Raw genomic sequence first — 14,575 nt, 5'->3', positions numbered from 1 at the left:
TGTACTACTAGTGTTGGAACCAAGCTGTTCCTTTGATCCGTTTTCAAAGGTCAACTAAACACAGCTTTTGTCTTCTTGGCTTCGTGCAGAATGTGGGTTTTATTTTATTCCTTTCCTTTTGTTTTTGAGGACATGAATGTAATAATAGTCTTTTGTGTTTGCTTTCTGGAAAAGGCTGTTGAGTTAAGCCCTGGGTGGATACAACCTGATATCCTCTAGGGGTGTCAGTATTCTCAGTTTAGACCTTATGAAATATACTTCTGATGTTCTAAAGATACCCTCTTCTAAACAACTTTTCTCTTTAAAGAAGGAAACCAGAAATTAATTTTTCTCTTCCACTTCTTTTGTCTTTTTATCACCTAGAGAATGCAGAAGAGAGCTGAGCGATTCAATGTACCTGTGAGCTTAGAGAGTAAAAAAGCTGCTCGGGCAGCAAGGTGAGTGTCCTGAGCCTTTTAAATCTGAGATAGTGATAGTACGAAGGTGGAGGCATGATCCTAGATTTTAAATATAATTCTTGATTTTAAGTAGAATAGAGACCTTGCTGAAAAGAAATACTCTTTTGGCTTTGTTCAGAACATCTCTCCTGATTTGGATGTAGTAGCTATAGATTGGGTCTTATCAAGCAGAATTTTTCTAATAGGTGAAAGTCAGAAACTGACTTCCCCCAATTTTGATAAGTCTCCCTTTTTAGCTTATTCTGTGGGCTCTTGGTGAGAAAAAGAGTAAACTGAACCTCTTTCATGAGGTTGTTAGAATTAGCTAATGATTGCAAGGCTTGAGATCACAAGCAAGAAGTGCCATATGTACACTTGACACGGAGACAGACAACCAGGAGTGTGAACAGCTTCCTAAAATTTAACTTGTTTTTCTTTCTACAGATTTGGGATTTCTTCAGTTCCATCAAAAGGTAAGAGTACAGAGACTCTAATGAGAAAGTTGTCTTTATATTTTTACTTTTCTGTCACAACAAATTAAGGCAAACTTGTTAGTTTTAGAAAACCTTTAAGAGGTTATAGCATTCACCTCTTTGCTTTACGTAAAACCATACTTAAGCCTTCCCAGGCAATTTAGCATAGGAGGGAGTACCAACATTTGTTTTGGTCTTCTTGGACATCTTTAGAGAAGTTTCATTTTTTTATTACTTTCCCTACTTATTCTGGTGTCTCAAATCAGCATGTAATTATTGTGTACCTGTCCGGTGTTCTGCCTTATGTGAGTGGTGAAAGAACAGAGTTCTTTTGCTTCAGCAGTCTTAACTTCTAGGAATTTACAAGGAAATGATCTTGAATATGCTTAAAGACTTGGTTAGCCATAAGGATTATCACAGTATTATTTTTAGTGGTAATTGGAAACAATGTAATATACAATAGGGAATTGGTTAAATAAATGTGTACCATAGTATATAGAAGACTATGTAAATGTTAAAGTGATACTGAAGAAAATTTGTCAGAAAAATATTAAGTGAAAACAGGTTATAAAATTGTATTTGCAGTATATTCCCCTTTTGGTAGTAGAAGTACACATATGGATAGAAAAAAGTTGGGGTTGCCTGACTGGCTTAGTTGGTGGAGCATGTGACTTTGGATCTTAAAGTTGTGAGTTCAGGCCGCACATGTGACCATGGAGTTTACTTAAAAATAAAAATTAAAAAAAAATTTTAATATAAAAAGGAATAGAGGTTGGAGGAATATATACTAAATTGTTACTGCTCCTGGTCTCTGATTGGTGGAATTTTGAGTGACGACTTTTTGCTGGTCTATGTTTTTAAAATTAGTACGTTGAATATGTATCTTGTAATAAATTAGGGGAAAAGTTACTTCTTAAAATTTTTTTATTTTAGAGAGAGTGTAAACGGGAGAGGAGTAGAGGGAGAGAGAGAATATTTTGTTTTGTTTTGTTTTTTCTTTCAAGTGTAAGCTGGGGAGGGGCAGAGAGAGGAACAGAGGCTCTGAAGCAGGTTCTGCCCTGACAGCAGTGAGCCCTGAACTCACAAACCATGAGATCATGATGAGCTGAAAGCAAGAGTCAGACACTTAACCTACTTAACCACCCAGGTGCCCCAGGAAAAAGTTACTTTCAAAAAGAATAAAGTCCACATTCTAGAGACTTAAATTTTAAATGTAATATCTTAATCTAATTTAGTCTTCCTAGTGATCTGTCAGTTTAAAGTGTGTTAAGAAAATGTCCTCCAGGGGCGCCTGGGTGGCACAGTCGGTTAAGCGTCTGACTTCAGCCAGGTCACGATCTCGCAGTCTGTGAGTTCGAGCCCCGCGTTGGGCTCTGGGCTGATGGCTCAGAGCCTGGAGCCTGTTTCCAATTCTGTGTCTCCCTCTCTCTCTCTGCCCCTCCCCCGTTCATGCTCTGTCTCTCTCTGTCCCAAAAATAAATAAACGTTGGAAAAAAAATTAAAAAAAATAAAAATAAAAAAAAAATGTCCTCCAAAGATCTAGTGTTTTGGTGTGCTTTTTTTTTTTTTTTTTTTCCAACGTTTATTTATTTTTGGGACAGAGAGAGACAGAGCATGAACAGGGGAGGGGCAGAGAGAGAGCGAGACACAGAATCGGAAACAGGCTCCAGGCTCCGAGCCATCAGCCCAGAGCCCGACGCAGGGCTCGAACTCATGGACCTCGGGATCGTGACCTGGCTGAAGTCGGACGCTTAACCGACTGTGCCACCCAGGCGCCCCTTGGTGTGCTTTTTAAAAAGACTAGCAAAATTCTAGCCACTATCACTACATGTTTTGTTTTATTTGTTTATTTTTTATTTTATTTTATTTATTTTATTTTTTTTTCAACGTTTATTTACTTTGGGGACAGCGAGAGACAGAGCATGAACGGGGGAGGGGCAGAGAGAGGGAGACACAGAATCAGAAACAGGCTCCAGGCTCTGAGCCATCAGCCCAGAGCCTGACGCGGGGCTCGAACTCACGGGCCGCGAGATCGTGACCTGGCTGAAGTCGGACGCTTAACCGACTGCGCCACCCAGGCGCCCCTGTTTGTTTATTTTTAAATGTTTATTTTTGAGAGGGAGAGCATGAGCAGGGGAGAGGCAGAGCAAGAATGAGACAGAGGATCCAAAGCAGACTCTGTGCTGACAGCAGAGAGCCTGATGTGGGGCTTGAACTCACAAGCAATGAGATAGTGACCTGAGCCGAAATCAGATGCTTAACCAACTGAGCCACCCACTCACCCGTCTTTCTTTTTTTTAACAACTTTATTGAAATATAATTCATATTCCATATAGCTTATCCATTTAAAGTATATAATTCAATGGTTTTTTAAAAAATATATTCACAGCATTGTGCAGTCATCACCACAGTCTAATTTTACATGTTCATCTCCCCAAAAAGAAACCCTGTACTTATTAGCAATTGTTTCCCATTCCCTCCCACCTCCCCTACCCAAACAACCACTCATTTTTTTCTGTGCATATAAATTTGCCTTCATATAAATAGAATTGTACAATTCATAGTTTTTTGTGACTGGCTTCTTAGCATAATGTATTCAGGGTTCATCCACATTGTAGAATGCATCAGTACTTCCTTTCTTTTTAATGTTGGATAATTATCCATTGTATGCATATGCCACATTTTATCCATTCATCAGCTAATGGACATTTGGGTTGTTTTTACTTTTGGCTACTATAGCTCATGCTGCTGTGAACATTCATACAGAAGTTTTGGTGTGGATGTATGTTTCGTTTCTCTTGGGTGTATAGTGAGAAGTGGGATTATTGGGTCATATGGTACATTCTCTGTTTAACTTTTTGAGTAACTGCCAAATTGTTTTCTAAAGTGGCTCTACCAGGGCGCTTGGGTGGTTCAGTCAGTTAAACATCCGACTTTGGCCCAGGTCATGATCTCTGTGTTGGGCTTTGTGCTGACAGTACGGAGCCTGCTTGGGATTCTGTCTCCCCCTCTCTGTGTTCCTCCCCTGCACTTGCTTTGTCTGTCTCTTTCTCAAAAATAAACATTAAAAAAAATTAAAATGTTAAATAAAACTTTTTTTATTTTCTTCTTTAGGCCTGTCTTCTGATGCCAAGCCTATGGTAAGACATCTTTTTTTTATACCTTGAGAGAGAAATCTCAACTCTAGTTTTAAAGTTAGAAACAACTTCTCCCCAGATCATAGGACTCTCTGAGATCATATGAGTTTGGTGACTGTTTTCAATATAGTGTTTTATGTCCTAAATAAAATGAATTGAGTACTTAGAGGTCAGGAAAATGCCATATCTTCAGAGTCACTATAGACATCTTCCTTCCTATCATTCTTCTTGAAAAAAATGAATAGATTTTGTTAGCTACAGGACAATCCATATAATTCTTTGTTTTAGGATACTGTAGTTTTAGGCCTTATCCAGTGGCTTTGGACAATGTCTGATTCTTAGTTACCACAAGTGAATCTGTGGAAGCAACTTATGAGTTCTGTTGGTAGATACTGGTATTTTTCAACACTACCTATTAAATATAAAATCCTAAAATAAGGAATACTAGAATATGTCTGGACCATTGTGATTAGGTGGCATACTTAGAAAATGAAAACAAATACTTTGGGTGGATGATGTTTGACTTTATGAAATCCTGTTTGGGATTACAGTGTAGTATCATAAGTGAAGCTGAAATGTACTAGTACCAGTAGTTGCAGTAGTAGTAGTAGTAGTAGTAGTAGTAGTAGTAGTAGTAATGAAATCTCCCACATATCCTTATGATAGTAAGTTTTGTATATCAAGGCTTCCAAGAAAAAGGAAGAGAATTGAATTGGGTACTGGTGGTAGATTTGGTTTCTGAAGTAATGAGAGCTGGGTATAGAGTTAAGAACTATTGCAAAGGTTATGTATAGGAATTAATGATTTTGAACTGTGAATAATAGACTTGTTTGGAGGTGATTATTTAGGTATTTGTTTGCTCCTTCAAGCAGTGTTTGGCCTACTTTGATTTTAAACCCTCTTGAGGCTCTTGCCACCTTTGATGAATGAAGGAGGCTGGGCTGAATCTTTGACTGCATTCCAGAAAAGTCCTTTTAATAATTAATGGCATGGATGGGTGCTGCTTAGTTTCCTGATTTGGCACATATAGAGTATCTTTGATATCGTAGGTTTAATTGAACTCTTAGCTTTGGACTATAATTTCTGCTTTTTGTATTTTCTGTTTTGATTTTTTTAAATATGGGTTCCCCCTTTGCCTTTTTTTTATAGGTTAACCTTGATAAACTAAAGGAAAGAGCTCAAAGATTTGGTTTGAATGTCTCTTCAATCTCCAGAAAGGTAAAGTACTGTTTTTGCCACCTTAGAACAGCTTGGGGGCTACATAGACTGGAAATGACTGTCCTGAGAATATAGCAAGCTATTCAGCACTTCATTTCATGAAGTCTTTTGACTATCACCTCTTCTCACTGACTTTTTTATTTTTTAACGTTTGTTTATTTTTGAGAGAGACAGCATGAGCGGGGAGGGACAGAGAGAGAGGGAGACACAGAATCTGAAGCAGGCTGCAGGCTCTGAGCTGTTAGTGCAGGGCCTGACACAGGGCTTGAACTCACGATCATTGAACATAAGATCATGACCTGAGCTGAGGTCGGATGCTTAACTGACTGAGCCACCCAGGGGCCTCCTCTCACTGACTTTTGATTGCATTACAGGAATTATTTCACATAGCGAGTTTTTTTTTTTTTTTTCCCCTGCAGATTTTTTTCATAGTTTTCACTCAGGCAGTTAGAACATGGTCTGCATTTCTCTTGGTTAGGATGTTGAATTCAATGATGTTAAAAACCTGCTACATCTGCTGTAACTTCTGATATAGTTATAATGGAAACAGGAGATGACAGTCCTGTCTTTAGATCAAAGGTACCTAGAAACAAAAGTTGAAGGTTTCCTGGAACAAAAACGAGAAAATTATTTCATTCTTTCTGCTCCTCTGCTAACAGACACTATTGAGTTTATTAAGCAAGATAACACCTGCTGTGTGGTGCAATCAGTTCTACAGGGCATTGTTGTATTTGGAGTTTTGCCAGGCACATTGGCGAAAATGCTGAGGATTCTCCTTTGCCTAGAGCAGGTAGTCTCTTAATCTTTGTTCTGTGAGAATGAAAGCATGTTTCTTGGTTGTTGAAATGGGGACAGGGTTAAGGAAGACTACTTCAAACCAGAAGAACTGTCAAAAGAAAAAAAGTCCCTGGGGCGCCTCCTGGCTCAGTTGGAAGAGCATGCGACTCTTAATCTCAGAGTTGTGAGTTTGAGCCCCATGTTGAGTGTAGAGATTACATAAATAAATAAACCTAAAAAAAAGTCATTTCTTACTTGAGTCTGGAAACATTTAACTCTGAAAATCTATTGGAAAATTACTGACAGTGGTTGTTACATTTTTGCTCAGGAGAAAAATTGAGCACTAAAAAGTAAACACTTGTGACTCAGTGGGGCTTCTCAGACAAAAGTGTGCTCCATTTTCCTTCCTTTTAGGTTACATTTTTTATGTTTACCAGAAGCATAACATCAGGTCTTTGTGCCCAGCTTGATGCTGAGACCTTGGGTGTTCAGTAGGGGTATTTACTAGTTTATGTGAAATTTTAATTTATTTTTTATTATGTTTTTAAATGTTTATTTATTTTTGAGAGAGGCAGAGAGACAGAGGATCCCAAGCAGGGCCCGTGCTATTAGCACAGAGCCCATTGTGGGGCTCAAACTCACGAGAACTATGAGATCATGACCTGAGCTGAAATCAAGAGTCTGCTGCTTAACCGACTGAGCCACCCATGTGCCCCTATTTCAAATTTAAAAAAAAAAAAGGAGTTGAGAGTAGGCAGAGTATGTGATTCTTAAACCACATGTAGCTTAATTGGGAAAAATTATAATAAACCAAGTCTTTTGTGTTTTGCTCGATAGCCAAGGGGAAGGGTGCTTGGATCTGTGGCCTCAGTTCTTATCTGTCTCCTTTTGTATATGAAGACTAGGTGTCTGAGAATCGTACTGGAATCAGTGTAATAAATGGAAATTGTATGCAAAGAGAATATCTCAAAAGTTACAAGCTTCCAAGCAAAGTGGTTCCTGGAAGAAATCTCAGCAGTAACTTCACTGTAGAGAATTGTGTGTTCCATTAAAATTAACAAAATTGAACATACTATCTCCAGCTATGTAGCTCATTTGGGTACATTCCTGAGAGGAGTTTGCCCCTCACTTTATACTGCCCACCTGAGTTATTTTCATAGTATTTCATTACAGGGATATCAGCCGTTTCACTTTACTTACCTAGAATCTTTCTCCATATTTGACTTGCTTTCATTTTTAGTCCATAGGAAGAAGCTAAAGCATGAATAAATACATTTTTTAACTTTGTGACTTTGAGCAAATTACTAAACTTCTGTAAAACTGGGAGTAACACTAGTAAACTAGTAACACTAGTAAACTAGTAACACTAGTAAAACTACCTAACACTGTTTGTGAAGGGGAAATGCGTATATGAAATTATCTAAAGTAGTGACACTTTGATCTTTAATAAATGTTTGTTTTCTTAGTTTTGTTGGCCACCTGACTTTATGACTTTAATTGAGGTAATTAACTTTTGTGTTTTAGTTCATCACTGATAAGATTTCAGTTCCTATTTTAAATCTCTGAAGAGTTGGGGCACCTGGCTAGCATGCAACTCTTTTTTTTTTTTTTTTTAATGTATGTTTGTTTTGAGAGGGAGAGAGTCCACACATGTGTGTGCAGAGGAGAGGCAGAGAGAGGAGAATAGGAGAGAATCCCAAGCAGGCTCCAGGATGTCAGTGCAGAGCCCGACGTGGGGCTCCATCTCACGAACCACAAGATCATAACCCGAGCTGAAGTCAAGAGTCGGGCACTCTTGCCCAAAGTGTGCAACTCTTGATCTTGAGGTTGTGAGTTCCAGCCCCAGGCTGGGTGTAGGGATTACTAAAACAAAATAAATAAACTTAAAAAAATAATTAAAAAAATTAATCTTTGAAGGGTTATAATCAGATAATGGTAATTGGTAAAACTCTCACTTTATGAGTTCCGTTTTCAGATAACATTCATTGTCATACATATGTTCTAGAGTAGTTTTCTTAAATTCTGTAGCAAAATACTAGCTAAAAAATTTTAATTTAATTAATTAATTTATTTTTAGAGAGACAGAGAGATAGTGTGAGTGGTGGAAGTGTGGAGAGAGAGAGAAAGAGAAAGATTGAGTCCCAAGTAGGTTCTGCACTGTCAGCACAGAGCTTGACGTGGGGCTTGAACCCACAAACTATGAGATCGTAACCTGAGCTGAGATCAAGTCGGATGCTTAACTGACCCACCCAGGTGCCCAAGGTTTTTTAAATTTCTAATTCATTTGGGCCACCTGGCTGGCTCACTCAGTAGAGCATGTGACTCTTGATCTCTTGGTCAGAGAGAGCTTTCTTAAAATTTTTAGGGGTGCCTGGAAACTGAAAATTTTAATTAAATTTAAATAGCTACATGTATATTGGACAGTTCAAGCCTACCTTATATCTCACACAGTTTTCACACTTGGAAGTATCATAGAAATTCTTTATCAGACCACATACTTGGACCACTGTCTCTGTAGCCCAGAATTTTTTAGTGCCTATAGAAGATAAGCAGTTTTAGGGGCTCCACGTGGCTCAGTTGGTTCAGTTACAGATTCTTAATAACCACTCAGGTCATGATTTCATGATTTCATGATTTCATTGAGCCCATGTCAAGCTCTGTGCTGACTTTGTGGAGCCTGCTTGGGATTCTCTCTCTGCCCTTCTTTCTCTGCCCCTCCTGCATGCACATGTGCAATGTGCGCACTCTCTCAAAATAAACATTAAAATATATACATGCAACCTCAGAGTGAATGTGGAAGGAGAGAAATTGGAGGAGAGGGAGTAGTAAGAGATAAGAAGGACTAAGTGTTCTTCTTTTCAAGTAACTTTTCCCTCAGAACTTAGTTGTTCTAGATCCAGATCCTCAAATTGCAAGTGGCTGCATTCTCAGTGAGAGTTGTTTGGTTCAGAATCTTGTGCTTAACTGTTCTCTATCACCAGAGATGATTTGCTACTTAGTATTTGGTTGGCCAAGGTTAGTGACCTGATTAAGTTTGTATTTATGGAACAGCCAGATCAGCATACTCTGGCTGCCTCACTCTGGGGTCCTGGGTTCCAGTATAGCCTCCTCTAATATAATTTGGTCATCTATCTTTCAAGTTTTATAATTCTCTAGGCACAGATCTCATTCATTTAGATAAAATGCAAATAGTGGAAGTTAGCAGGTAGTGTAGAGATTTCTCTTTTCATCCTAGTATTCTGAAAAAGGCAATGAGAAACCCCCCTCCTGTTATCTCCATTGCATGGGGTTTGTGTTTGCTTGATCCAGCTTAAATCCCAGATTGCTTGCTGGTTTCTCTTCAGTAGATTCCTCTATAGACCAGTGTATATGATAAAGAGAAAGCGTGTGAGAGGAAGTGAGAGGAAGTGAAATTTTCAGTTTCCAGGCACCCCTAAAAATTTTAAGAAAGCTCTCTCTGACCAAGAGATCAAGAGTCACATGCTCTACTGAGTGAGCCAGCCATTGGCCCAATGGGTCAATAGTGTTTATGACTGATTTTTTTTTTTAACTGTCACAATTTGATCATTTTTTCTTTATATTTTAGATTTACATCTTGAGCATGTTACAAATTTGAGGAAACTAAATCTCTGCTATTCTTCTTAGGCTGACTTTTGCATGACTGCTCGTGTATTTCAGCTTTCATCTCCACTAGTATACTTTACATGTTAGGCAGTACACAGAAACTTAAATCTGGCTTCCCTCCTCACCCGCCCCCCCCCCCCCCCAATCATCTTCCTCCTTTCCCCCTGCCCAAGAAAGGCCTGTCCGTTCATGTTTCCAGCTCAAGTCTCAGTGAATAGAATCCTGTTGGTTTAGGATAATGGGAAGTGACAGGGCAAAGAATGGCACTGGCGTTTATAGACATTTTTTACACAAGAGGCTGTAAATTGTCCCCTCCAACTCTTTGGACTATTTGAGGATAGAATGGCATGCCTTTTCTCATATAAGCCTCATGGTGACTATGGGCTGAGAAACCTCCCACCCCCTCAAACAAAACAAAACCCAGATAAAATAACCTCTGCCTGGTTGGTTCTGATTGATCACCAGCTAGGTTTTCAGTCTTGTGCTTGACTGATTGTTGTTGTTGTTGTTGTTGTTGTTGTTTTCTCCCCCCTCTCTCTGTCAGTTTTCCATGTCTCCTAAGAGGAGTAGTGTTTGGGTTAGTCCTATTGGTGAAGGACAGGACTCGGCTTGGCACGTAAGAAACTCATCTTTGAAAGGAGCGAGAGATGGATAGAGGGAATAGATGGGAAGCCAGCTCAGTTAATAGGTGATGGTCATAGGACGTTAGTTTCATCAAAACTCTGGGCTTAGAGTTATGGTGTTAAGTGATGTAGCTAATTTGGATTGTTTTGTTTTCATTTTTTCTCCCCAAACGTTGGCATATTTGGGGGAAGTAAAACTTGATACTTTAGGAAGTTATAGAACATCCAGCTCAGTAAATATTAAAACAAAACAAAACCGAAACTCAGGCACTAAGCAGAAAACTGAAATGTAGTTTATACTCTTCTCCCCCACATGTGAGGGGCATGTGTTACTGCTTCTTGGTTCTTAATTAGTAGTAGAAACTATAGGCATCTTTTATCCCTGTTGACCTTAGTATATCTTCCTTATTTCTGTGCTGGCATTTTACTGAGATTTCCCTACTTTGTAGCTTGTGTTAAGGTCACTGTCCTAATGAGTTACCTTGAGGCCTGTATACCCTAAAGGCTGCTTTTCCTGTGTTTTGATTTTTGCCAGTTTTCTTCCCTGATGGTTATGGTCTGTGTTATTATACAGTGTCCGAATATAAAAAGGTTAAAAAATTAAATATCCCTCCATTGATCATTGTCTTGTTGTTGAGGCTGGTAGTTAGAAGATTGTTAGGCAGTGATTAGTTTCATGAACTTTTCATGTAATTACATGTTTTTGCTCACCATTGCTTGGGGATGAACCACATCAGAGTGAGAGAGATACTGGACTTTCCTTGTTTTTTGAGGATGTCACTGAAATCTGTTGAGCTATCAGAGAAGCAGCTGGGACAAAGAGTCAGTTCCAGGCACAGGAGAGCATCAGTGTCTCCTAGCATACAGATTTCACTGTGGCTAAATGATGGTGGGTTGGTTTCCATTCAGTCTCTTCTGGAAGGCCTATTTGATTCTGTCTATATTCCCTTCCACCACCTGAAATAAATGAAGAAATGTTTGTTCTTCCCCCTCAGCATTTGGTTTTGGTATAGAGGGATGTGGAGAGAAGGAAGTTCACACTATGGATTTAGTCATAGTCATCAGCTTTCTCAGAGAGTCTATAAATTGTTAGAGTTTAGGTATATGTATACAAACCTTTTCCAAAGGAAGAACTGTGGGGCCACGCATAGGACATTGCCAACATGGTACTATAAGAACCTGAAGAACCATAAGCTATGGTGAGGAATTTGGTAGAATATTTTTTAAAAGGGTAGTGGTAGAAGATTTAGATCCCAAGATAAGTTGGAAAAGTAGCCTGCTAAGTGGGTTTGGATTCTTTTCCATCCAAATATACTCAAGTAGCAGTACGTAGGCCAAGTACACTACTTAATTCTCTATTAGCCTTTCTCATGGGGCCCCACGAGACCAAGAAGAATGCATATAGTAGGATTGTAGATGGGAAGAACTTAATTGTAGATCTACTTAGACATTGTATTTCATTGAGCAGGGGTTTGGGGGGAACATCGCACACCTCATCCTGGATTGGCATTTTCCCAAAAATGCTTCTTCCACTTGAAAAACTACATTATGATGAGCTTACATTAACCCACAAGAAAAGATTTGTATGGGTTTTTTATATATGGTACAGATAGCACTTGAGAGTGGCTGTCAGGATGAATTTCAGGAAGAGCTAAGATGAACCCCACATAGTTAGTTTTCGGCATTTCTTAGGAGCATTTTGGGGCCCAACTAAAATTTAACCAGTCCTTAAAATTTTCTTCTAATTAATAATAATTTGAAAATGAATATTTGGCCATTTTTTTCCCTGTCTCTTCTCTAAGATAAAAACTGCTGTTTCTCCACCCGCCCATTGGAACAAACCTTGAGGGAGTGGTGAAGGAGCTGTTTAAAGAGGAAACAATAGGGAAAACTCTCTGACCTCAGTTTATCCCCTCATCTGGTTCTTCATTTGTCCCTGCTGAGGAACAGAACTTGTCTTTTGTCTGTAACACAAATACATCTTCACCTCCCTCCCTTCCCACTCCCCCCCACCACCCGCTCTTCTCACTCTCTTCTATTATAGTTCCAATCAATGATGTCATTATGTGTGCCATTCAACTGCTGTTGAGCCACTTGGCTATAGGAATTTGGAAGAGCAAAGAGGCAGAATGGAATTTTTCTCTGTCCTGCCCAGGGCTCTTGAAAATGTATTCCAATTTTAACTTGAGAAATAGGAGTCAGGTTTTTCTTTGCTCTGTTTCTTCTTCTACCCTCCCATCTATATTCTAACCCTTAAACATGTTTTTACCTAGCTGTGTGTGAGGGAAAAATTGGATCAGAAGTGTTAGGAATATAAATTGAACACTTGAAGAAGAAAAACTTTAAAAATTTGTGGAAGCAAGATGAAAATTTTGATGTTTTGTCAGCATTTATGGCTGGTGTTTTGCCCTGTTTCCTATAAGTTGGGTCTTTGAGAAGTTTCTGATAGAGGGTTGTATTTCCCTAGGGTGCGTGGTTGAGAACACTAAGGATCTTATACCTTTTCATTTTATTTTTCTTACCTGATTTTATACCTAAAGAACTAGAGGTAAGGAAGTTTGTAGTAAGAAAAAAATTTACTCTTCGCTATCTCCCCAGCTAAACACCCCACCCCCACTTACGTCTTTGCATTCCTTCTTCTAACATGTCAGAACTGATGGCTTTGATAAAAAACAAGTTTTATGCCTCTTTGTGGTTCCCCTGTAGTATTTTCCCTAAGAATAAACACAGCCTGGAAAAGGAGGGAATGCTGGATTCTGTTGAGTCTGTTTTATTTTAAATACATTTAGTTGTTTGTGCGAGCCAGGTTGTTGGGGTGGGATCATTCTCTGAGTGTCAGTTTAAAAAAAACATTTTTTTTCCACTCATGGTACACAAGGTAAATAATTTTTTGTATTTTTTTTTAACATTTATTTATTTTTGAGAGAGAGCCAGAGTGTGAGCAGGGGAGGGGCAGAGAGAGAGGGAGATGAGAATTGGAAACCGGCTCCATGCTCTGAGCTGTCAGCACAGAGCCCGATGTGAGCTCTAACTCACTGTAAGATCACGATCTGAGCCAAAGCTGGATGTTTAACCGACTGAGCCACCCAGGTGCCCCTCATTTTTAAAATTCACTTGCAAACACATATCTGATTGTATATCAGTCTGACTTGGGAGTGACCAGTACCTGTGTCTAATTTCGAGGTGACCAGTAGCTGGCCTGGCATTTTTAAGGAGAGCAGTATCTGTCTGATCACTCTCAGATACTCTCCCTGTGGTGAAATGTGAGCATGAGCTTAGTTTCTGAATCCAAGTCTATCTGTCCTTCAGAATCTGTATGGGAGAAAAAAGTATGGGGTGTTTTTTGGGTTGGTTTGGTGGTTGGTGTGTGTGTGTGGGGGTGGGTGGGTGGGTGTGGGTGTGTATTACTACTTTTGGGGGGGGTCTGAGAGCTCATGGTTTGAGAGTTGCAGCAATATAGGGATGTTTAAGATGTATTTTAATACTTGAGAGGCTAATACTTGAGTAATAGTGTTCCTTGGACTAACATTGATAAGAAGTAACATTTTATTTTTGAAAATACATACAGGTTCAAAAAAAATAGATATAAGTTCAATTCAAATAAAGTTTAATAATTATATGACAGTTCATTTTCTTAGGTATTCACTGGAATAATAGAATTACTTTTCAGGCCTGATAGCTGATGCTGTATATTTTGGAGATAGGGATGGGGATGAGCCAGGGTCTCAGATTGGGAGATATCTTATGGGGGGATATTTGGTGGTGATGTTTGCAAACTAGCAAAGGCCCTGTTTTTTGTTTTTTAAGATTTTTTTTTTTTTTTTAAGTAATCTATACATTCAACCTGGGGCTTGAATTTACAATCCCAAGATCAAGAGTCTCGTGTTGTACTGACTGAGCCAGTGAGGCACCACGAAAAGTCCCTCCTGTTCTTAATAAAACCTGAGGTGTTGGGGGTGCCTGGGTGGCTCAGTCGGTTGGACACCCGACTTTTGGTTTCAGCTCAGGTCCTGATCTCACAGTTGATGGGATTGAGCCCCGTGTTGGGCTCTGTGCTGACAGTGTGGAGCCTGTTTGGGATTGGAATTTTCTCTTTCTCTTTCTCTCTGCCTCTCCCCTGCTTGCACTGTCTCTATCTCTCTCAAAATAAATATTAAAATAAATACATAAAATCTGAGGTGTCTTGTTAAGATTTAGAAAATGTTAGCTCCTTCCCTCCCCTCCTTTCCTTTGTTACTCTTTTCTCACATTTTTTAAAATAGTATTTTAACCAAATTTTACCTTCT

At 39.1% G+C, this 14,575-nt stretch overlaps 1 protein-coding gene and 1 long non-coding RNA gene across 3 annotated transcripts in view; one reads left to right on the top strand and one right to left on the bottom strand.

Annotated features, from left to right (window-relative positions):
• SARNP (SAP domain containing ribonucleoprotein) overlaps positions 1–14,575 on the top strand; it is a 55,925-nt gene that overhangs the window by 18,598 nt on the left and 22,752 nt on the right. For both annotated transcript variants that reach the window (XR_007154238.1, XM_047868579.1), the window contains exons 6-9: positions 364–437; positions 882–910; positions 4,025–4,050; positions 5,197–5,265. Coding sequence is in view for 1 of the 2 variants with exons in the window: in XM_047868579.1 (XP_047724535.1) it covers positions 364–437; positions 882–910; positions 4,025–4,050; positions 5,197–5,265 (198 nt within the window). In the remaining variant the exon portion in view is untranslated. The remainder of the gene's footprint in view (positions 1–363; positions 438–881; positions 911–4,024; positions 4,051–5,196; positions 5,266–14,575) is intronic.
• Positions 5,790–11,079, bottom strand: LOC125171279 (uncharacterized). The gene is made up of 3 exons (XR_007154239.1): positions 11,001–11,079; positions 7,243–7,296; positions 5,790–5,872 (listed from the first exon to the last, which is right to left on the bottom strand). It is a non-coding gene; the product is annotated as an uncharacterized LOC125171279 (long non-coding RNA).

Source organism: Prionailurus viverrinus, chromosome B4, assembly GCF_022837055.1.
Source record: "Prionailurus viverrinus isolate Anna chromosome B4, UM_Priviv_1.0, whole genome shotgun sequence".
Taxonomy (NCBI): Eukaryota; Metazoa; Chordata; class Mammalia; order Carnivora; family Felidae; genus Prionailurus; species Prionailurus viverrinus.
The sequence above is the reverse complement of the archived record's forward strand: the minus strand, read 5'-3'. Positions and strand labels throughout refer to the sequence as shown.